This window comes from Gymnoscopelus microlampas (assembly GCF_963454915.1).
Source record: "Gymnoscopelus microlampas genome assembly, chromosome: 15".
Lineage (NCBI taxonomy): Eukaryota > Metazoa > Chordata > Actinopteri > Myctophiformes > Myctophidae > Gymnoscopelus > Gymnoscopelus microlampas.
The window spans coordinates 33,726,788-33,748,668 of NC_139952.1; the positions used below are offsets into that span (position 1 = coordinate 33,726,788).

A 21,881-nucleotide genomic window follows, 5' to 3' on the forward strand; every position below is an offset into this window, starting at 1 on the left:
TAATTAACTTATGGTGTGACATTATAAGATATTATATCTCCCTATTCAGGTTTTGTTTGATGTATTCTAAATTATGTAGTCTATTACATGATTCAGCAGGAATTCTTCAACTCTGAAAGATGATGGTCCATCTGAAAAAAACAATACATGAACAGCTTATCCTGCATTTTATATACAGTGTACAGGTACATGCAGTATATGTGTGTCCTCTAACTCACAGGAAGACTGTGCTGTGCAGAATGTCTGGCTGATGGGTGGTCTCAGCATCCTCACCTCCGTCCCTACTACACCCCAACCAGTCTGTCTGCTATGTGCTAGTAAAGGACATCATGAGGTAAAACATTATTTAAAAAGAGTGTTTTATCTATGGCGATTCATAATCCTTTTAATGGCTCAATTGCAACAAATATGGAGATTTGTTTCTTATAATATAGTTTTTAGTTTTCCACGCATATGTACTGTATCTGAAAACTTTAGATTTCCATACAGCAATGCGATATACTATTTTTATGACTGAATCTATCTTCCTCATGCTCCTGTTTTGCCTACCCTTAGATGATATACTGCCAGGTCTGCTGTGAGTCCTTCCATAGCTTCTGCCTGCTGCCAGAAGAGCGCCCCTTAGAGGAGAACAAGGAGAACTGGTGCTGCCGGCGCTGCAAGTTCTGCCATGTCTGTGGCCGTAAAAGCAAGAGCACCAAGGTATGCAGCTCCACCTCAGAAATAGTCCCAAGAGGGAAGCACGCACAAAAAGGTGCTGAACAAAAATACGTACAATGTTGAAGAAAGGCAGTCCGCACACTGGTCTGTAGCTCCCAGTAGAACATTTATTTAAGGTAACATGAGGTTCCACCTCTCCAGGCATTTGTACAGTGATAGTTACATATGACTGCACAAATGTAACCAAAGGAGTCTGTAAGGGTCCATATAGTTACAGTGCATGTGCAAGTTTTTTAGTTCTTTTAAGTAAAACGCATTTACACATAATACACAAACTGCTAATTAAGGCCTTTAAAAACTCCAAAGAACAGAGCATATGTTTTGAATAGTTGTCTAATGGGAGTGCCTCGTATTGACGCTAGGCTGGAAACTGCATTAGCGAGACGAGGCGCTGAGCGTCTGTTCTGCGCTGTGCGTTCACGTCTGGTGTTTTTTTTATGGGTGCTAAGAGTTGAACATTTTCAACTCTAGGAGTTTAAAAGCGTGGTTTTGTTTGAGTTCTTGAATTAGATAATTGTTGACATGATAATATTGTCTTAGAGTTCAGTATTCAGCATGGGTAAACTACTAGGGAACCAGCTGTTTCTTGACAATACATGTGAAATGTAAAAATCCCTAATCTATTAAATGTCTCTTCTGTTGTAGCCTGTTTTACAGTGCAGGAGATGCCAAAATTGCTACCATCCTTCGTGTTTAGGACCAACGTACCCTAAGCCCATGAACAGTACTTTGCCTTGGGTAAGTTCAAGAAATTAAGATATACATTGATAACACTGCCTTGCATGCTGTGTGTTTCACTGACCAAATTGGCATCATGTTTAGAAATTGTACATGGTAACTGCCCAAACAAGGTCTGGTGCATGCACTGTAGGTGCAGATGATAGTGCTTCGAAGTGGCACATTAAAATAATAATAATTCTGATGGCCCATGTTCAGGTAATGTCTTTTCTCCCTCGGTTCAAGCTTTAACTGTCACACTCTGATGCCTCTTAATGTGTAGGTGTGCATGACATGTGTCCGGTGTAAGAGCTGTGGTGTGACACCTGGGAAGGCCTGGAACCACGAACCTCAGGACCTCTGTCCTGCCTGTACTACTTTGCACAAAAAAGGTAGGTAGGACAGCTGACGGTGGCAAAGAAGAAAACTTTACTTTTAATGATTTTTTGTTCTTCCACTCATGTCTTTACTTGGTGCACAGTTCAGAATGTTCCAGGTACCTTTTATTTAATGAGGCATGGGTATATGAAAATGAACCTATTTCCGCACACAGCCCTCTACAGCGTCTGAATAAGGTTGGGTGCTGAAACTTGTTCATATAAGCTGCCTGTGCCTAATTGAATAAAGGTACCTGAAGGACATGAGTGAGGGTAAGTCCTCTGCAAAATTCCACTGAAACCTTGTGCTGTGAATGTGGCAAAGATGCATATGACTGGCATTTTTACTCAACGTCACCCATGATTTTACCACAGGGAATTTCTGCACTGTATGCCAGAAGTGTTATGAAGACAACAGCCGGGACCATCTGATGATGCAGTGTTCCAAGTGTAACCACTGGGTGCATTCCAAATGTGAAGGACTCGCAGGTGAGTGGCTCTCAAAGCATTTTACACATTGTAATAATCTTCTAAACAGAATTGTATTAATCTCTACATGAAGGCCTTCATTCCAAGTGATAATTCTCTTCGGTACATAACTCTTTTAGCAAAGACAGATACCTTGATTTTGTCAGTGATCAGCATCTCATTTGGGGAACAGTTGGGTTAATTACGTGTGTGTGTGTGTGTTTTCAGATGAGCTGTGTGAGATGCTGTCCAGCCAGCCAAACGGCTTGGTGTTCACGTGTTCACCCTGCAGTCAATCACAAGCTGCTCCCAGCCACTGGAGGGAGGAGCTACAGGGTAGGCTGAAGGCCGGGCTGGAGACGGTGCTGACAGAGCTCCTTAGCTCAAACACGGCAGAGCATATCATCCTCTGTAAAGAAGTAAGAGTCCATTTAGTAGTTACTGGTGATTATTAAAATTGCCAGGTGAGATTATCATTGCAGTATTGGAATTGTTGAATGATTCTGATAACTTGCCTGTATTTTCTTGATGGCATGAAAGTTTGACACTGTAGCACGGGAACATTAAGCTATCTGTTCCAACACATAATGAAAGTGATTGAAAAAACAACTTGCGCATTTAGAAGGACAATATCATTCACCAGAACTTTAGATGTGTATTTTAAATGAGTAACATGGTTGAAATGGACAGTTGAATGGGCTTAAATGGAAGGGGTATGTGTCGGATCTGATGAAATATCTAAATATTGAATCAAGCAACTTAAAAAACATCTTAAAAACATATAGACTGTGTTAATATTAACATACAATATGTGAACATTATAATCTTGTTGCAGTGTAAGGCAGCCAGCAGCACAGATTCTATCAGGGACCAACAGAAGCCTGTCTGTGATCTACACGCAATGAGAGAGAAGCTAAAGGGAGGCTGTTACAATTCACTTGTAAGTATCCTCTTTTATTTTTAGAAATTGAAAAAGTGACTTGAGCCCTCCAACATTTTCTTGACTGAATGTCTTGTTTTGTCCTCTTCCCCACTCAGAAAGCATTCCACGAAGATGTTGTCACGGTGATCGGAAAGTGGCTTAAAGAAGAGGATTGTCATCCTGAAGAAGATCAAAGGTTGAACAATCAGGCAATGGAACACTACCTCAAGGTAAGTTGAATCCTTTTAACTCTTTCACTGCCAGAGTATATACATTAATAAACTCACCCACTGCCACTCTGCCAGAGATTTTCGTGTTTTATAACCTGGTCACAGAAAGATTTGATCCATAATGACGCGTTAACGGGTCCATGGCAGGCTGCGCCTTTGCAGAATTTGACGCGTTAGCGTGTCCATGGCAGGCAAAGAGTTAACGTTCTAGACCTTTTTTCTCTGCCACCAATTTCCCCTCTAGCGTGGCTGTTCTCTCACGGTTTACTGTTTACCTGCGTTTCCCATTCACTGGTGTATTGGTAGTATATGTGTGCAATTATAGATAGATTTTTTTTTTCTTGCATTGTAATTCAAATGGCAATCATTAACTTTCTGTATGTGATGAGGGAAATTGTTGTCTATATCCCACACCAGTATACAATATACACCTGGGAGGTATGTGGAAATGGCCCAAAATAACGTATTGCAAAATGTGTTCATACTCTGGTGGAAAATCTGAAAGGCTCGGAAGTGTAACATAACAATGTCTCTGGTTTTGTATTGACATACAAACACAACAGTTTTCTGTAGGCAATACAGTAGTTGCATGAAGCCAGTATCTTATAATTTGTGGTACAATGCGTGGGGTGTTGTAATGGAGGCAGATGTGTAGACCACAGACGATGTCTGCAGGCTTGATGTTGTGTATGGCTGTTGATGTTAAGTCATCTTTATACTGTCTTCTATATTATTTTGTAAACCTTTTTGTTGTTAGTGTTACTACTTCTCTTCACTTGCCATTTTCTCCATCACTACTAGTGGTGGGAAAAAAACTTTCATTTCATTTCATTAGCGCTATTGTCTAGTGGAAAACAACTCAACCGCACCGCTGTCTGTCTGTCGCGGGAACAGCCCGCCCCTCCCGTCCTGTGTATGGGGGTAGGGGACGGGGGGCATGAACGAAAGCGGGAACGTAGCGGTTTCAGGAAGTGAACAAGTTTGTTCATGTTCACGGCAATGAACTAGTTATTTTGAACGAATCGATCATGAACAACCCATCACTAATCATTACCTGTATGTTGTTCGTTTCATCCTTACTGCGGTGCTACAATGATGACTGAATTGATAAAGGTCTATCTATCTGTCTCATTGAAATGCAGTACAGAGCAGTTGACAATGTTCTCTCTGCTGCTCTTCGGATGGCCAGTTCATCTAACCTGTTGAAGCTGCAATCCATAACTTGAAAATGTTGTATTTATTACAGTCGATGGAGCAGGTTTTCAGTTGGTGCCATAGACGCAATATGAAAACTTGGGAGCCAGTCTCCAAAGATTTCCCATGGTAAGTATTTCTAATAATTTAACCACTTGAACCCTATAATTAGTTGACGTGTTCCCTTGGGCCCTATAGCTATTTGACAGGTTTCCCACGGCTACACTAAATTAGCCTGGGACCAGACGAATCTGCGAGTGCAAAAAAAAATTGCACTCTGCGATTTGGGTCTGGCACCGCTCCTTGGAGAATCCATTTCCTGTTCCAGAAGACGTGGGGCACCAATCAGGGCCCAGTATTCGAATATGGGCGACTGTAATTGGTAGTTGGTTGTAGGTCTAACCAATTGCGTCGAGGACATTGTTTTGATCCCGCCCCTTGGGAAACAAAACGTCCTCATGGAAGCACCAGACTCATATCCACGCAGTGATATAGTCTAGCTACGCCAGGCTAACACTAAATTGCCTAATTGGCCTAAAATAGCCGATCTACAAGCTCGCGCTGCTAGGTTTCAAGTGCTTAATTCAGCAGAACAGCCATGGCATTGATCAGAATCATATAATTCGTTAAGTATAACAAAAGCTGTAGAAATTTGTCTTAGTGACATTAGAGACACATTGGCAACTTTGAATTTCCCAGAACAAAACATGCATAGTGCCTTAGTGCAGCAGCTTCTCACTTCTTATAAGGGAACATTTATAATAATAAAATGGATCAAGTGTCATTCCACCATGGGGAATTTAAGGCTAATTAATCCTGTGGTGAAAAAGCAACATTCTCCAATGCATTTTTGCTTGACGTGCCCAAGCTAAAACCGGGTGCTAACTAAGGCTGTCAACGAATATTCCATATTTGATTATTCCTTCGAATATAAAAAATAGAAGAACCTCCGACTATAAAAAAAATAAGGTTAGAATTTTCAAGTTCTCGTGAGGATCTGGGAGCATGTAACTTTAAACAGAGCTGTCAGTCAGAGGCAGTAGGGAGAACAGGAAGAAGTCTCCCCTCAAGGCTTTACTTAATCGTATGATGGTGCTGTGTGCAAACGTAAGCCGATCTACAAGTCCACAATGCGTCGCTGATGCAACGCGTTGTGGGCTTGTAGATTAGCTGGGTTTGCCACGGCACACCGTCCTACAACAAAAAATAAATCAGCTGCTTCGCTGTCTGCCTGTAACACGGAGACTTCACACCGACCGCAGACACACACAGTAGCCTCGGAGTCGGTAAGCTTTTAACTTTTGTGTCCCAGCCACTGGGACTTTAATCCCAAAATGATAACGGGTCAAGCTGAAACGGGCGATTCATTTGGTAGTGAAGGCAGACGGTTTACAACGAGACTCGACCATCGAAAACGCAATGTAAAAACTATGCATGGATTCTTGTCCCTCACGGTAAAACTCCCTCCGTGTCACATTTCTCTTGTAGCCTACCTTAATTTGATTCAAACCAAAAACGAATACATTGGTTTGATTATGATTTCCCGTATCATGTCGAGGTAAAGATTGTTTAAAAAAATTAGGCTATAGAATATGAATGAATTAATTAATTTTATTTAAGTGTCATGCCACCTTGTGGCCCATCCCTCATGGGATTATATGACACCTTTTCAGACAGTTACAATATTCAAAAATTGCTATAGAATATAATAAATATGAATCATTCATTTGATCTCACAAGAGAGCGCATTTCTCAGCACCAACCGCGGCCGGCTCATATAGAGAAAGAAATAGACTTCTGCTGTGTTTGAATTAAATAGTATACATTCGAAATTCAATGGGTTCGAATGGATCGAACCCACGCGCGTTTCAAAAGGAATATTTGAAAGTCATTTTTGCTCTATTTAGCTCTAGTGCTAACTAAGTGTTGTTTAATAGAAGTTAAGCAGGCATGAAAGAGAGAAACATGGAACAGGACAATCTCAAATATCTTCTCCCTGTTTGTTTGTTTCTTTTTGTATCTATTTCAGTGGCATGCTCCCTGAGGCAGTTCTTCCCCCTTCCAAGGAGCACAGTTATGCACGGTGGCAGGAGAGAACCCCTCAGGATGGAAGTGCCAGTCCTCGCAATGGTACGGAAGTTTCTGTGTGAGCCAACTGTCATTGTTTGACGACGATGATGATGACAATAATAATAATAATGGGGCGGCAGTGGCTCAGGGGTGGAGTGGCTGGTAGAGCGGCCGGTAGCCAGTTCGATCCCGGGCTCCCCCAGAGTTAGTGTCGAAGCGTCCTTGAGCAGGACGCTGAACCCCTAATTGCTCCCGATGAGCAGGTTGGTGCCTCGCATGGTTTCCCCTGCCATCGGTGTATGAATGTGCCATATAAATGCACCATTTACAATAATAATATAAGGCCCCCTTCCTCAATAGATTTTACTAAAGTTTGTTATGGCCATGTGGCTGTGTGTGTGAGAGATTGGGTGCACTGACAGCACAAAGTCAAAGTGCCCCATAGGCCTGTGGTTCTCCCCAATGATTTTGGGGGCATCCCCAGATAATTTGCTTAATGTGCAACATTGTTTTCCCACTCTTTTTTTGTAATTCAAGTATTTATTCTTTTTCCAACAAATAAACATGACAAAACATAACAGACAAAACCAACAACACAACAGTACAGACAATACAGATAATACAAAAAAATAAAATAAAAAAATTAAAAATAAATAAACATAAAAACAAACAACAATATAGCTGCAAGCAGCGATAATATGGGGCCAGGAGAGAGAAAGAGAAATGATAATTCTTTTAACAGGTCAGTTCATGAAAGTCCTTGCGGTCTTGTTTCCAATGAGGGCCTGTGAGCAATTAGGGGTTAAGAGTCTTGCTCAGGGACAAATTTCATTTCATCGACACATTTGCTGACCTGGCCTGGAATCGTACCTGGGTCAACCAGAGCCTCTGGCTCCCTAGGCGGGCTCACTAACCACTCAGCTATGGCAGAGAGAGAGAGAGAGAGAGAGAGAGAGAGAGAGAGAGAGAGAGAGAGAGAGAGAGAGAGAGAGAGAGAGAGAGAGAGAGAGAGAGAGAGAGAGAGAGAGAGAGAGAGAGAGAGAGAGAGAGAGAGAGAGAGAGAGAGAGAGAGAGAGAGAGAGAGAGAGAGAGAGAGAGAGAGAGAGAGAGAGAGAGAGAGAGAGAGAGAGAGAGAGAGAGAGAGAGAGGATAGAAACGGAATAGATTGAAGATAGAAACGGAATAGATTGAAGAGAGAGAGAGAGACATGGAAACGGAATAGATTGAGTCATGTTTTTTGCAATTCAACTTAAATGAGTCTGCATCAAGTGAGGCTTGAACCGGCAACCTTGCGATCGTGAGGCACTCTTAGGTAGCTGCAACACTACCTATAGTGCTATAGCTTTGTCCAGGCTGATATTGTCTGTTGAGGATCACAAACTCTTGCCTTCTGTCATGACCCAAGCCCCTGTTTCACTAACACAAAGATCACTCGTTCACAAACCATTTACCAATGAAGAAATTGTACATCTCCTCAGAAGCAAAACTAGTGAAAGTAGCCGATCTACAAGCTCACAAACCATTAAAAGTTGTCAGATTGTACATCGGCTATTTTCACAATGAAGTATGTTATACATTGAAAAAACATACTCTCATTGCTATCTGAAAAGTTGTGAGATTGTAGATCAGCTATTTTCACAATGAAGTATGTGAAAAACACTCAATTAAGTATTTCATGTTATCTTTAACAATTGCAAATGTATTCATTGATAGTCATGTTGTGTGAAATGCAACTTAGATGAAGTCTGCACCAAGTGAGGCTTGAACCTGTGACCTTGAGGTTGTGAGACATACACTTAAGCGGGACGCTATTGGACCAACAGACAAACCTCTGAAAAAAGAGATCACACTGATCATACAGTTTCACGCAAATAGCTGGAAAATCCTGGGTTTAAGTGTTTTTCAAACTGCTCAAGATTGCGGACAATCTAAGGGCGGTGCTTACTGGTCAACGTGATAGATGTGTTCCTCATTAGTCAAGGCACATGTGTAAGCAGGTCTAATGGCTGTCGGCCAAACGAGGCATGACTTTTGCCTGTTTAAAGTTTCAATTTTCAAAAAATTGCTATAGCGCCCCCGTTTGACCAATTGGAGTAAGATTGGTTTCAGTGATATTTGGAATGGCCCTTTACATTTCTGCAAAGTTTCAAAGAATGGTAAGTCTGCATGTATGTGTTAGGGGCAGATGAATAATTGTCATAAAACTGCAATATTCATTGGCTCATTAAAGCTTCATTTTTTCACTTATGGAAGATATTTTGCAAATGTTTTTTGGTATAGGTCCAAAGTTCATGTGTAAAAAGTTTCGTGCAGATTACTCAAAAATCCCAGGAGGAGATAGGTTTTAACTGTTTTTCATATAATTCAAAATGGTGGGAGATCTAAAGGTCAGAGGTCAAAAGTCAGAGTGTGAAAGTTGTTCAGCATGAGGAGACGCATGTGTGCATCGAAGTTTCATGGCTGTAGGTGAAACAGGGCATGAGTTGTACCTGTTCAAAGTTGTCATTTTCAACTGAGTGCTATAGCGCCACCTTTTGACGAAAGATTGTGAGATTTATTTTTTGATCGTTTTTCATGACCATCTATCATATGGCCGAGTTTCATAAAAAGCGACTGCACGGTTCAGCCAGAACTGGCAAAAACGGCGGAAGAAGAAGAAGAAGAAACGGAATAATGCCAATAACAATATGGGTCCATGCTGGAAGCCTGGCCCCATAATAAATTAAATACAACAACTTCCTAACACAGGCAGTCATAACACAACTAGGCTAAGCGGACAACACCCCCTACCTCCCCTTTGTGATTTTTGATTACACATCAATTGCGATCTGTTTCAACATATGATCAATGCAGCAAACCTTTTATGTACAAAAAGAAGTAGTCCCACACTAGATGAAACTTCCCTTTAACATTCTTTTTTCTGGCAATCAAGTATTCATAAGAAGCGGTCTCAGTCATAAGTTGGGTCCACTCTGCCAGCCCTGGTGTACATGAGCTCTTCCAATTTCTTAATATTAGCCTGGATGCAGTGATAAGTCCTGCAGTTATCAATGCATGTTGACCTTTACTGACACCTTGTGGCAAGAGTGTGCTGTCTCCAAGAAGACAGAACATTGGAGATTCGGGCAATGTCTGCCCCAGCCAATCCCCCATTTTCCTCAGAACCTCTTTCCAAAAAGGTACTACCACAGGGCATTCCCAGAAGGCATGTAAAAATGTTCCAACTTCCCCTTTACATTTCCAACACCTTTTGTCTTCGACCAGACCCATCCTAAAAAGCTTCACAGGAGTGTAGTAAAATCTATGTATGATCTTGTAGTGTGTAAATTTACTTCGAATATCTCTAGTGGCCCAACCTACCTTGGAGACTATATTCAACCATTTCTCTTTGCTTATTTCACATTCTAGATCTCTTTGCCATATTAACCTAAGACTCTCAGTCTTTGCACCTTGTAATTCCATTATATTTTGGTAAAACATTGAGACACTATGCATTATTTTTGGCAAATTAAAAACATTTTGTATCATGTTAGATTGCCCTACACTCCTGCTAAGCCTGAACACACTTCCCACACTACTCCTTAATTGGAGATATTTCCAAAATTCACTCCTCCCTACTTGAAATTGATCCACCAGCTCCTGATATGATTTAAAAGTTGTATCTTCATATAAATCATCAATCACACACATACCCTTCCTCTGCCATGCATCCCAACAGTAAGAATGTTTACCTATCACGATACGTGGATTGTCCCATATAGAAGAGTAGCCCTGCTTGTATTGAGATTTCCCCATCAACCTATGCACCTCCGACCAAACCCATTGAGAGTGCTTCAAGATGGAGTTCTTTCCCCCCTGTACCATTTTAATCTGAGATAGAGCCTGTATGGGTTTGAAAGGGGCTACCACAGACATTTCTATTTTAACCCAATCCGGGTGGGAATCATCCTCAGTCCAGTGTTTCGCTAACTTAGCCAATTCGAAAGATAAATTGTGGCGCTATCACCATCTTTATTGTATTGATTTTGCCCCATAGAGTGAGATTAATTATTTTCCATCTGTCCAGCTTATCTTTCATTTCTTGAAGTAATGGCAGTAGGTTCATTTCCATTATGTCGGATAGATCAGCACTTAACTTTAAACCCAAGTATTTCATTCCCACCGGAATCCACCTAAATTGAAAGCTAGACACCTCTGACCTTTCACAAGACCTGGACACAGGCATCACTTCTGATTTATCCCAGTTAATTCTATACCCCGATATTTGAGAGAATGTTTCAATCTTATTCAGAATTATGGGGATCATTGTTTTCCCACTCAACAGTAAACAAACCAAAGGCTTGCAGCATGCAAAATAAGCTAAAAACACATTATATAAACGGGAATCCCTATATTTCTAAAGACCTGCCTTAAAATAACCCCATACAGATTTTCAATATAAATCGGTTTAGTTTTTGTCTTTTAATATTGTAGATGGGTAACCTTTTCTTCTTTTTTTTCTTTAATTCATGAGCACAAAATTGAGGTTACAATGAATGTATCAAACTTATGGGAACAGTGATTACCTCTCCACAGACAATGGCCTTAACACTGTTACAGTGTTTTGGGCACAGATTGCACCTTGACATCTGTAAGAATACTTTAATAAATGACTTAATTATTAAAATCTCTGACGCACACAAACAAAAAATTAGCACTAGTAAGCAGAACCCTCTCTCTGACACACACACACACACACACACACACACACACACACACACACACACACACACACACACACACACACACACACACACACACACACACACACACACACACACACACACACACACACACACACACACAAGCATGAGAGCATTGAAATAGGAAAAGAGAAAAAACATGACCGTTCATATTTTCATTCAACTATTAGGATAATATAGCTAATGATGATTCAGAATAATCTCAGGAGAACATGCTTGTCAGTTATAATGGGCCATCCATGTAAATAAAGTGAATAATATCATTTGATGTTACATTTAGTCTATCAATATTAAAATGTATCGTTTACTCCTCCAACAGGTGTAAAGAAAGACTTTGGTGACAAGAGGCAGTGTACTCTGTGCCAACAGTGTGGAGATAACGCCCCCAATGTGAGTCTCTGCCTTTCCTTTTAACTCCTATTTAAGCGTACCACTCTACTGGAAAGTTGTTTACACTTAAATGTTTTTACGTCATTTTCCACAGGATGAAGGCAGGCTGCTGTACTTGGGTCAGAACGACTGGGCCCATGTGAATTGCCTCTTCTGGTCTGCTGAGGTGTATGAGGATAATGGTGCTCTTTTGCAAGTGCACAGTGCTATCTCAAGGGGGCGCCTCCTGGTGAGGATGCAATAAACTGCAGCTGAAAAAAAATAGATTTTTAAGTATGGTGTGAAAGTATTCTCGCTCCACATCCAACCAACTTTGGAGAGAGACGAGCTGTACAACCCTAAATGAACAAAAAAAAAATGCTTTTGAAGGATAAAGTTGGCTTTTACATCGATCAAACCACTTACAATATTTACTCACATTGTATCGTGAGTGTTGTGTTGTGTTACTCATAATTTCCATCGTCACTGCTTCCTCCTCTCTAGCGGTGTGACTCCTGCCGCCAGTCGGGGGCCACTGTGGGATGCTGTCTGTCCACCTGCCAAAGTAACTACCACTTCATGTGTGCTCGTGCAGAGAATTGTGTTTTCCAGTTGGACAGGAAGGTGTATTGCGACAAACACAGGGACCTTGTCAGTAAAAAGGTATGCCTTGGATACTCTTTTTTTTTTTCTCCTTTTCTCTCTCGCTCTCGCTCGCTCTCTCTCTCTCTCACAATTGTTGAAGTTTAAAGGATATTTCACTTATGTTTGAGGTAATTTTATTGTCTACTCAGGCTTTTGTGTGCAATGAAAAAAGTAAAAACACGGCCCCCTCACGCATTAGAAGGACAATATCAGTCTCCAGAACCAGTTATGTGTATTTTCAATGAACCTAACATTGTTAAAATGTTTGAAGTTGCAATAGGTTTATATAGAAAGGAGGCGTGTCTGATAAAATGAATAAAATATCTAAAATGAAACAAATATCTAAATTCTGAATCAAGCAACTTTAGAACTGTCTGGGGTGCACACAAAAGCCTAAGTAGAAAATTACCATTAACATGTTTGAAAGTGAAACATCCCTTTAACCACACAGACAAGCTTGAAATAGCATTTGCACTGCCTGTTTTTTCTAGAGAGAGCACCCTCTTGACGCAATAACATCTGTACTGTCAGTTCCTGACTCCACCCTTCACACATTTGCTGTGTAGCTTACTGCCTTATGATTTTCACCAATTAAATTCCCACTGCCAGATGGTGTCTGTGGATGGGTTTGAAGTTCCTCGGCGTGTCTATGTGGACTTCGAGGGGATCACACTGAGGAAGAAGTTCCTTACAGGCCTGGAGCCAGAGTCCATAAACATGACCATTGGTAAGGCGTTTACTACAGGGGCGCCCTCTGGTTTGAATATGTGTGGTTTGACCCCGGAGTTCATCAAGTTCATTTGACGTGGCTTATGTTCTACCACTGGTATCAGTCCCTCTGTATTTGCCCTGACAACACTACATGTTTCTTTGTGTTCTATTCAGGTTCTCTGCAGATCCTTAAGCTCGGTGTCTTGTCAGAGCTGTCGTCACATGGAAGGATGCTGTATCCTGTCGGTTACCAGTAAGTGACAAATAGCCCTTGTGATCCCTGGTACACCAAAAAATCCTAAATAAATATTTTGCACTATTTTTAACCACTATAGAATCAAAAGTCCTTATAATCATTAACCTCTTAAATACTTTGTTTATTGGATTCCCTCCAATAAACTAAGCCTCCTCCTTTCTCCCCTCTAAACGAAATATCTTGCAAAAAATAGCCGATGTACAAGCATTGCTAGCCTACGTGTGTTGGAGTGAGCTGGTAGATCTTCTGTTTTTGCCGAATGTTCACACCAGAATAGGGACGCTATTATTGTTCACGCGGTTACATCATTCTGTCTCTGTCTGTTGATCTCTCTCCTCACAAACCTCTGTCTTAATTGTCAGATGCTCTCGTTTGTACTGGAGCACGGTGGACCCACGCAGGCGCTGCAAGTACACCTGCAAGGTGATGGAGGTGTGCACTCCTCTCCCTGGGCAGGAAAAAAATCCAAGGTGGGCCAAGGAAGACAATCACACCACCATACACAGTCCCAGTGACAACAGTGGTGAGGAAACAATTACCGAACTTAGAGAGGTTCACAGGATCTCCAGTCTATGACATCTGTCATCATTGACTGGCATTATGTGGTATGTGCCTTAACCACGAGGCAACACTTTTTCTCTTTACCAGAAATGGAGACTCCAGAAAAGATGAGCATCTCGCCCATGGGGGTTAAGTCAAGTGTGCCATCACCCATCTCAGAACAGGACCATAGATATGGAGCCAAAGCACCTGGTTACAGTCAAACCAGAAGACCAGCAGGAGGGTCATCTAGACCTCTTCCATCTCCAGGTAAGGAATTGTTTCAAGATTACCATGTACTCATAGAACTTGAAACCTTTAACTGATGTATGTATCTTGAAAATAGAGATCCTAACATGTGCAAAGTTGTATGATAATAGTCCAAATCCACTTTAAATATTTTACACTAATTCGGGGCCATACATTATACATGTCTACTGTCTCAGCTCTTTGAGGTTCAAATATTCAGTTATTAACTTGTTGTTCATGCTAATTCATTGCTTCATCAGGGTCAGGCCCTCCAAGATCACACCACATCCTGACCCTCAGGGATCTGGACGACAACCGAAGGCCTCGGCGGCTCTCCTCAAGGAGCCGCTGTAGCTCCTCCCCCTCGGACAGCGATCCCTCTATGCCGATGACTCTCCGCTCAGGCGGCACCATCCACAGCAGAGCCTCTTTGTTCAGCTCCCCTCCTAGACTGACCGACCTTATTTCAACCTCACGTCCTCCATCACGGCAAGGCCGGAACTCCGCATCCCCTCACTTGTCTTCCCCGCCAGCGTCCCCCTCCAGCATCACCCCGGGGGTCTCACCACGGCAAGGCGCCATCACCCGCTCCCCGAAAGGCAGACAGCTCTTCAAAATCACCACGCCGGTGTCTGCTGAGGTTCCACAGGACTTCCTAGCGTCGTCCGAGGCAGAGGATTCAGCAGTGGCTTCCACCAATGGAATCTCCCTTGCTCCTGATAGCTTGGAGGAAGAAGTTGCTAATCTCATGGCCCAGGAACTGCCGTATACTGTGTTTGATGCAGACACAGAGGTAGCTGTGGCTTCCATGCTAGATGCTAAGCTAGAGTTTGATGAGGCCCTACTCAGCGAAAATGTGACGCTGAACTGCAGCTCACAGGTTGGTAGTGGGGAGGTCGGGGATGTTGGCGAGGTTGAGGCACAAAATGAAGGAATTCAAATGGTGGGTCAGGAGCATGGATCCCTGGATGATGATGCTGGCCATTATTTAAAATTTTCACGTACAGTGATGGTATGCGAGGCGTCCAAGGACTCGGAAAACACAGGTCTCCTTCAACCTTCCTCATCACATTCCATCTCACAGCTGGATGGTGCTGATGGAGGATCAGAAAGTGATGGAAGTGAGACAGTTGAAGATGATGCTCCGAAGTCAGTCGGAGGAAATGTAGCCGCTAGTATGCAAACAATTCAGAATACCCCAACAAAAAAATTGACTGTTGCTCTGAAAAGGCTAGAGTCCATGTACACAGGGACAAAATCATCAGACCACAACACAACGTCCACAATGGCCAGGGAATCTAAGGCGGGGTCTGCACTGTCTGTAGTTCCTGAGTCAAACGTTTCATTGCAAGAGACGGTTCAAAAGGGCTCCCAGATAAGTGATTCTCAAAAAGACCTTCTTTTGGATCCAGATACGGGTCATTTTATCTCTGAGGATGGTTTACTTGTGCAAGGAACAAACAATGAAGAACTTGCCAATGACTGCAGTTCCTCAACTGACTCGACTGATGCATATGTAGACAATATTGCATATGTAGACGATATGGATGACCCTGACTATACACCTGACTCCACAGACAAAACGATGGCTACAACGCATACAAAGGCTATCGTAGTAAAACCCAAACAAAACCGCAGACCCCCACAGGAAGATGATATTATTACATATGTAGATGATCTGGGTGATCCTGACTATACACCTGAGGCCACAGTCAAAAAGATGACAACGGCGCATACAAAGGCTATTATTGTAAAACCCAAACAAAACCGCACCCCCCCATATGTAGACGATATTGCATATGTAGATGATATGAGTGACCTTGACTATATACCTGAGAAAACAGCAAAAAAGGAGGCCACAGCCAAAAAGACAACCGCTCATACAAAGGCTACTATTGTAAAGCCCAAACAAAACCACGCACCACATGTATACAATATGGGTGCCCATGACTTCACACCTGAGGCCACAGCCAAAAGAATGGCTACAGCCAAAAGAATGGCTACAGCCAAAAGAATGGCTACAGCCAAAAATATCACTACAGCACAAACAAAGACTATTATTGTAAAACCCAAACAAATTGGTACACCCCCAACAAATGTGAAAGTAATTTCACCCAAGACTATTATTATAAAACCCAAACAAAACCACACACCATATGTATACAATATGGGTGCCCATGACTTCACACCTGAGGCCACAGCCAAAAAGATGGCTACAGCCAAAAAGATCACTACAGCGCTTACAAAGACTATAATTGTAAAACCCAAACAAATTGGCACACTCCCAACAAATGAGAGAGTCATTTCACCCAAGCCTTGTCTTCCACTTCAGCCCCAAAGTACTGAATTGCCTTTGCCTCCTCAATCTTCACCAGTTGTAATTACTACCTCTGCTTCACCAGGCGTTGTGTCACAGATGGTTACCTCCCCCATTGTGATTAATGGCTTAAACTCTTTACCTGTACAACAACCTGGAGCATCAAGAGGGAGAACCATCGCCATCTGCCTTGATGGCAAACAAGGACACCCACACCAATTGGTGATTGGTGCCCCGGCAGGTGCTCCTAAGCAAGTCGCTCCTCAATCCCTCACTCCATCCCCTTCCCCACAGGTCCTTCTGGTAAACCGACAAGGTCAGATTCTCATCAAAGACTCCAGGACCAACACCTATCAGCCCCTCAATCCAAACTCGCCCAACTATAACAGAATAAGTGAATTTGCCAAGATGCTCCATACTGGTAATGCCCTGCAGCACCCTGTCCCCCGTGTGATCTTAAAACCAAACTCCAACACCAGGCCCTTGGCCGAAAACGTCATCCCAAGTAGCAACCAAGTAGTGTCCTCGGATGGGAGAGTTATTGTCCACACTACGATCAGAGGAGGTCGGCCACTTGCCGTCAAGGCTAAGGACGTTTCTCAGCCAGGCTCACCCACCAACCAAGAAGCCCAAGCCATTATAGAAAAAGCCATGGCTAGCCACCGAGAGCCAATTTCACATCCAGTCATCCTGTGCTCTCCTGCACGACCGAACCCCAGAATTCTTAGTTCACCCCAGTCCCAGGTTACACCCCTCCCAGAGATCCTGGCGTCCCAGGTTACACCCCTCCCAGAGATCCTGGCGTCCCAGGTTACACCCCTCCCAGAGATCCTGGCGTCCCAGGTTACACCCCTCCCAGAGATCCTGGCATCCCAGGTTACACCCCTCCCAGAGATCCTGGCGTCCCAGGTTACACGCCTCCCAGAGACCCTGCCGTCACCTGTTGCCACATTGCAAATCCCCAGTAGTGTTGTCAGTGAATGCAAAATGGATGCATCCGTGCCGTCGCGCTCCCAAGTGAGTATGAAGAGAGTGTTCTATGTGTCCGAGAAGCCAGAGACCCTGCCGTCACCTGTTGCCACATTGCAAATCCCCAGTAGTGTTGTCAGTGAATGCAAAATGGATGCACCCGCGGCGTCACGCTCCCAAGTGCGTATGAAGAGAGTGTTCTATGTGTCCGAGAAGCCAGAGACCCTACCGTCACCTGTTGCCACGTTGCAAATCCCCAGTAGTGTTGTCAGTGAATGCAAAACGGATGCACCCATGCCGTCGCGCTCCCAAGTGCGCATGAAGAGAGTGTTCACTGTGTCAGAGCAGCCAGGCAGGAAGAGATGCAGGAAAGACGTCCTGACTGATCTGAAGCCATTCGAGCTTGATGACTTTAACGATGCTAGGTGAGTTACATTTTGTCCCGTCCCCCCCCCCCCCCCCCACACACACACACACACACACATTTACTTCGAGCTTACGTTTATTTTGTCTTAAAAGTTTGGTAGTTTGGTTTTTAGATGAACAATTCCAAGTTCTTTGCAGGAGGACAGAATGGGTGACTTTTATCTCCTGCATTGCAAATAACACTGTACGCTGTACTGTATTGAAATAACGTGTTTATATTGCTGCGAGAAGAGTGCATTTTCCCATGAATTCACTTTGAGATGATTACATCTTTAATGAAAACCATTATGTAACATCTTTAATGAAAACCATTATGTAAAGGTAATTAGTTGGCTGTCTGAGGAGCTCTGAGTTTGTCTCATTTCAGAGTCCCTTTTGAGTTCATGACCACATATGGGGAAAACTGCTGAGTTCAGTTGAACAGCTGAAACATACCAGGTGTAAAAACACCCTAAACCACATTGCTTTCTCGTCACAGAGCCAGCCGTGTGAGAATGAAAGCACCGACAATGAAGGATGTTCTTGATCTGGACCAAGGGAATGTTCCTGATAACATTGAGCAGCCAAGAATCAAATCATCCTCAGAGTTGGGACCGATAAAGTGAGTTGATAAAAATAACAAAAAACTACAATTCATTGAAATTCCTATTTCTATTAGACTGATTTGATTACAAAATGCCTAATTAAGTGTAATAATAGAATGTTCTTTTCTTGTATTTCTATTTTTATCTAATTTCTTAATTTTTTTGCTTACTCAGGTTGCCCATGGAACAAGCCCCGCCCATCAACACCAGTAACAAGGAGGGTAAATCACATGTCTGGCTCAGTGCTCGCCATGGAGACCTCTCTGAATGGGGGCCCTGTTCAGGTTGGTGATATCCTTTAACGCATTAAGACCTGAGGCCGATTCTACAAATGCCATCTAAATCAGTAGTTCTCAAACTTTTTCCTTCCAAATGCTTGTGGCCGGGAAATTAGCTTTGCGGAGCGTATAGAGTGTCAGCTGTCTCTTGCTGGCCATGCGCTCTGGCTGGGGAGTAGTGACAGACCCAGCGAGAGGCAGAAATGGCGTACACATGCTAAAGTCGCTGTGATTGGTTGAAATGGCTGTATAAGCGAATCCTAACCATAGAGATTGTCCTCTCTTGTTTGCCGAGTGAGAGAATGCCATTATGATTGGGATAAGTTAACCGTGTTGAAGGTCCACTGTTTTTGATGACGCATGCAGATTTTGTGTGTTTGCCTTGCAAACTCTGTTCCGCCCTTTGTGTTTTCCCTTTTTATTATAAACATATTGCAAAATTTGGCAGACCCTGGGTTGAAGACTAGACCGAGCAAACACCAATACATTGGCTGAGGAATGCTATGTCATGAATGTCGGTATCAAAAAACAAGTGCTCTTTGGATGCAAGGACACGTAAGACAAAAAATAGTTTAGAGTTTAGATTTTTACTTTGCTTTGTGATAAATAAGTCACCCCTTTATGTCCCCAATTTAGTTGTTATGCCAATTAATTCCTCCCCACAGTTTTCTGTGTTGCCACTGCTGTTGTACCCTACATAAAAGCTGGTTTTAGGATGTTGCCCTAAATACTTAGAAATAATTATATTACATCTTGTCTCTATATATACGTACATTAAAACCAACTATTTGTTTCTATTCAGGTTTTAGCTCAGACGATGAAACTCTGCTGGCTAAGCAAGAAGATAAAAGGACATATATGAATCAGCCCCACCTTCGTTTTGAAATCACAAGTGATGATGGATTCAGTGTAAAGGCCGACAGTATTGAAGGTACTACTTCCTTTTAATGCAGAATTATGATATAAACACTGTAAAGCCCTGACATGCCAACTCTGCTCTTTATTTTGTTATTATTTACTTCTCATTAACTCTGTCATTATTTTGACTGTATTGTGCTAAACACCATCTACAATAGGCTTTACTGTAGATAAACGCACACGTGAATCAGCTTTCACCTCTCTCTCTTCCCTCAGTCGCGTGGCGAGCTGTGATCGACGGGGTCTTGGAAGCGCGGGCGGCCTTCCACCTGAAGCACCTGCCTCTCGGGGGGGTGTCGGGCCCACGGATGCTGGGCGTGCTCCACGATGCTGTCATCTTCCTGCTGGAGCAGCTGCAGGGGGCCGCCAGCTGCAAGCAGCACCGCTTCCGCTTCCATCGCTATGAGTACACCGAGGAGGAGCCGCCCCTCAACCCCAGCGGCTGCGCCCGCGCCGAGGTCTACACGCGGTATGGTTCTTCTCACCATATTACGTAAATTAGTGGTAAAGTTCACTGTATCTTAGTTCTAAATGGATATTAATTGCCAGTAATGATCTTGATGATTTTGTCACCTTGAGGTTTTGGAATAATTTCACTACTTCAGTACTAAAAAACTGTTCTAAATACTGTACATATTTGAAACTGTCCCCCCCACGCAGGAAGTCGACCTTTGACATGTTCAACTTCCTGGCCTCCCAGCATAGAGAGCTCCCTGACACATCAGCCCCCTGCGATGAAGAAGATGATGAATTGCATATGATGAAATTCAGCAGGTTTGTTGCTTTTTCCCTCCTAATCTTGAAGATCCAGTAAAGCACAAAAGTATAGCACAATACAGCAGACTATGCCATTACAATGATGTTTAGTTGATGTAGCTGAGTAACTTGCAGGTTTTCTACACATGTCACAAAGGGTTGTATGGTATGTCCGTCTGCTCATTAACATTTTCTTGTTATTTCTGTATAACAGGGGTGTCCATAAGGGCATTGTAGATCACAATGGCAGCGCAGGTAGATCGCGTGCCATGCCCCTAAAAAAAATATATAATAATAATCACAAAACTCCTCGTTTTGATTGGCATGAAAAACGGCCTGTCGGCTCCCCTTTCTATGGTATGCAAACCCACAATGCAATGCTTTGTTTTCAAGAGTGTTGCACGCAAACTACAGTAGCATTACAAAGTTATATAAAAATGTGCGTGGCAAAGAAGCTGAACTTTTTTTTCACTATGTCCAATTCCTGCATTTGGGGTCTGAGTGTACGGCAAAGTGTAAAAGTCCTCTTTGGTGCAATGGGGAGACAGTTAAATGGCGAAAAAAGGGAAAAGACCACGGCACTCATGTGGAAAAATTCAAAAGCCTTTATTTAATTGGCTACTGCATGGCCAGAATAAAAAATATAATACACCTACATGTTACGGCACACAGCCTTCTTCACAGAGTATTCTTGTGCAATGGGTGATGCACTGCCTTTATTCCAAACTTGCATTATTCCCAACTCATTGTTCCTGAGTAGGCCGGTGCCCAATTTAAAATAGAAAATTGTCATCATTTTACTGCCTTAATTTGAAGCCAGCCCAGTGACTGACTTTCTGCATCTGTTACATCTGTTAAATAAAGCAAGTCGCATGTATACATACATATGTGTACACACACACATACACACAAAATGTAGCTCATTTCAATGTCCCACCCCACAGACGAGCCACCAGCACTGAGCTTCCCATGGCTATGCGCTTCAGACACCTGGAGAAAACATCCAAGGAAGCTGTAGGAGTCTACAGGTAAAGACCACCAAACCTAAAGATCGCAACTCATAAATTAATTGTCATTAGTAATTGTTGCCCGCATGCTCCTTCAGAAGATGTCTGTTTTTTGATTCCTTACAAGGACTATATGCTTAAAACAAAATTCCCCCATCCTCAACTCTCTGTTCAATCATCCTAGATCTGCAATTCATGGACGTGGTTTGTTCTGCAAGAGGAACATTGAAGCTGGAGAGCTGGTGATCGAGTACGCAGGAAATGTCATTCGAGCTGTCCTGACTGATAAGAGGGAGAAATACTATGACAGCAAGGTTAGTCATCTTTAGATCCAAGTATACAGTGTAGGCTATAAATTATGATCAAAGCGCGTTGACTAGAGACACTCATAGCACAAGTTCACAGGTTTTAAGCTC

The 21,881-nt window shown here is 42.7% G+C and overlaps 1 protein-coding gene across 3 annotated transcripts in view; it reads left to right on the forward strand.

The window, feature by feature from the left end:
• The window catches only part of kmt2ba (lysine (K)-specific methyltransferase 2Ba), a 42,067-nt gene that overhangs the window by 17,569 nt on the left and 2,617 nt on the right, over nt 1-21,881 (forward strand). For all 3 annotated transcript variants that reach the window (XM_084080207.1, XM_084080208.1, XM_084080209.1), the window contains exons 11-35: nt 221-334; nt 556-702; nt 1,366-1,458; nt 1,721-1,829; nt 2,190-2,303; nt 2,511-2,701; nt 3,118-3,222; nt 3,321-3,434; nt 4,681-4,757; nt 6,658-6,758; nt 11,760-11,830; nt 11,925-12,059; nt 12,314-12,472; nt 13,064-13,181; nt 13,340-13,418; nt 13,784-13,944; nt 14,070-14,231; nt 14,471-17,921; nt 18,401-18,523; nt 18,681-18,790; nt 19,587-19,715; nt 19,919-20,171; nt 20,363-20,476; nt 21,403-21,486; nt 21,650-21,779. In XM_084080207.1, coding sequence (XP_083936333.1) covers nt 221-334; nt 556-702; nt 1,366-1,458; nt 1,721-1,829; nt 2,190-2,303; nt 2,511-2,701; nt 3,118-3,222; nt 3,321-3,434; nt 4,681-4,757; nt 6,658-6,758; nt 11,760-11,830; nt 11,925-12,059; nt 12,314-12,472; nt 13,064-13,181; nt 13,340-13,418; nt 13,784-13,944; nt 14,070-14,231; nt 14,471-17,921; nt 18,401-18,523; nt 18,681-18,790; nt 19,587-19,715; nt 19,919-20,171; nt 20,363-20,476; nt 21,403-21,486; nt 21,650-21,779 — 6,444 coding nt within the window. The remainder of the gene's footprint in view (nt 1-220; nt 335-555; nt 703-1,365; nt 1,459-1,720; nt 1,830-2,189; nt 2,304-2,510; nt 2,702-3,117; nt 3,223-3,320; nt 3,435-4,680; nt 4,758-6,657; nt 6,759-11,759; nt 11,831-11,924; nt 12,060-12,313; nt 12,473-13,063; nt 13,182-13,339; nt 13,419-13,783; nt 13,945-14,069; nt 14,232-14,470; nt 17,922-18,400; nt 18,524-18,680; nt 18,791-19,586; nt 19,716-19,918; nt 20,172-20,362; nt 20,477-21,402; nt 21,487-21,649; nt 21,780-21,881) is intronic.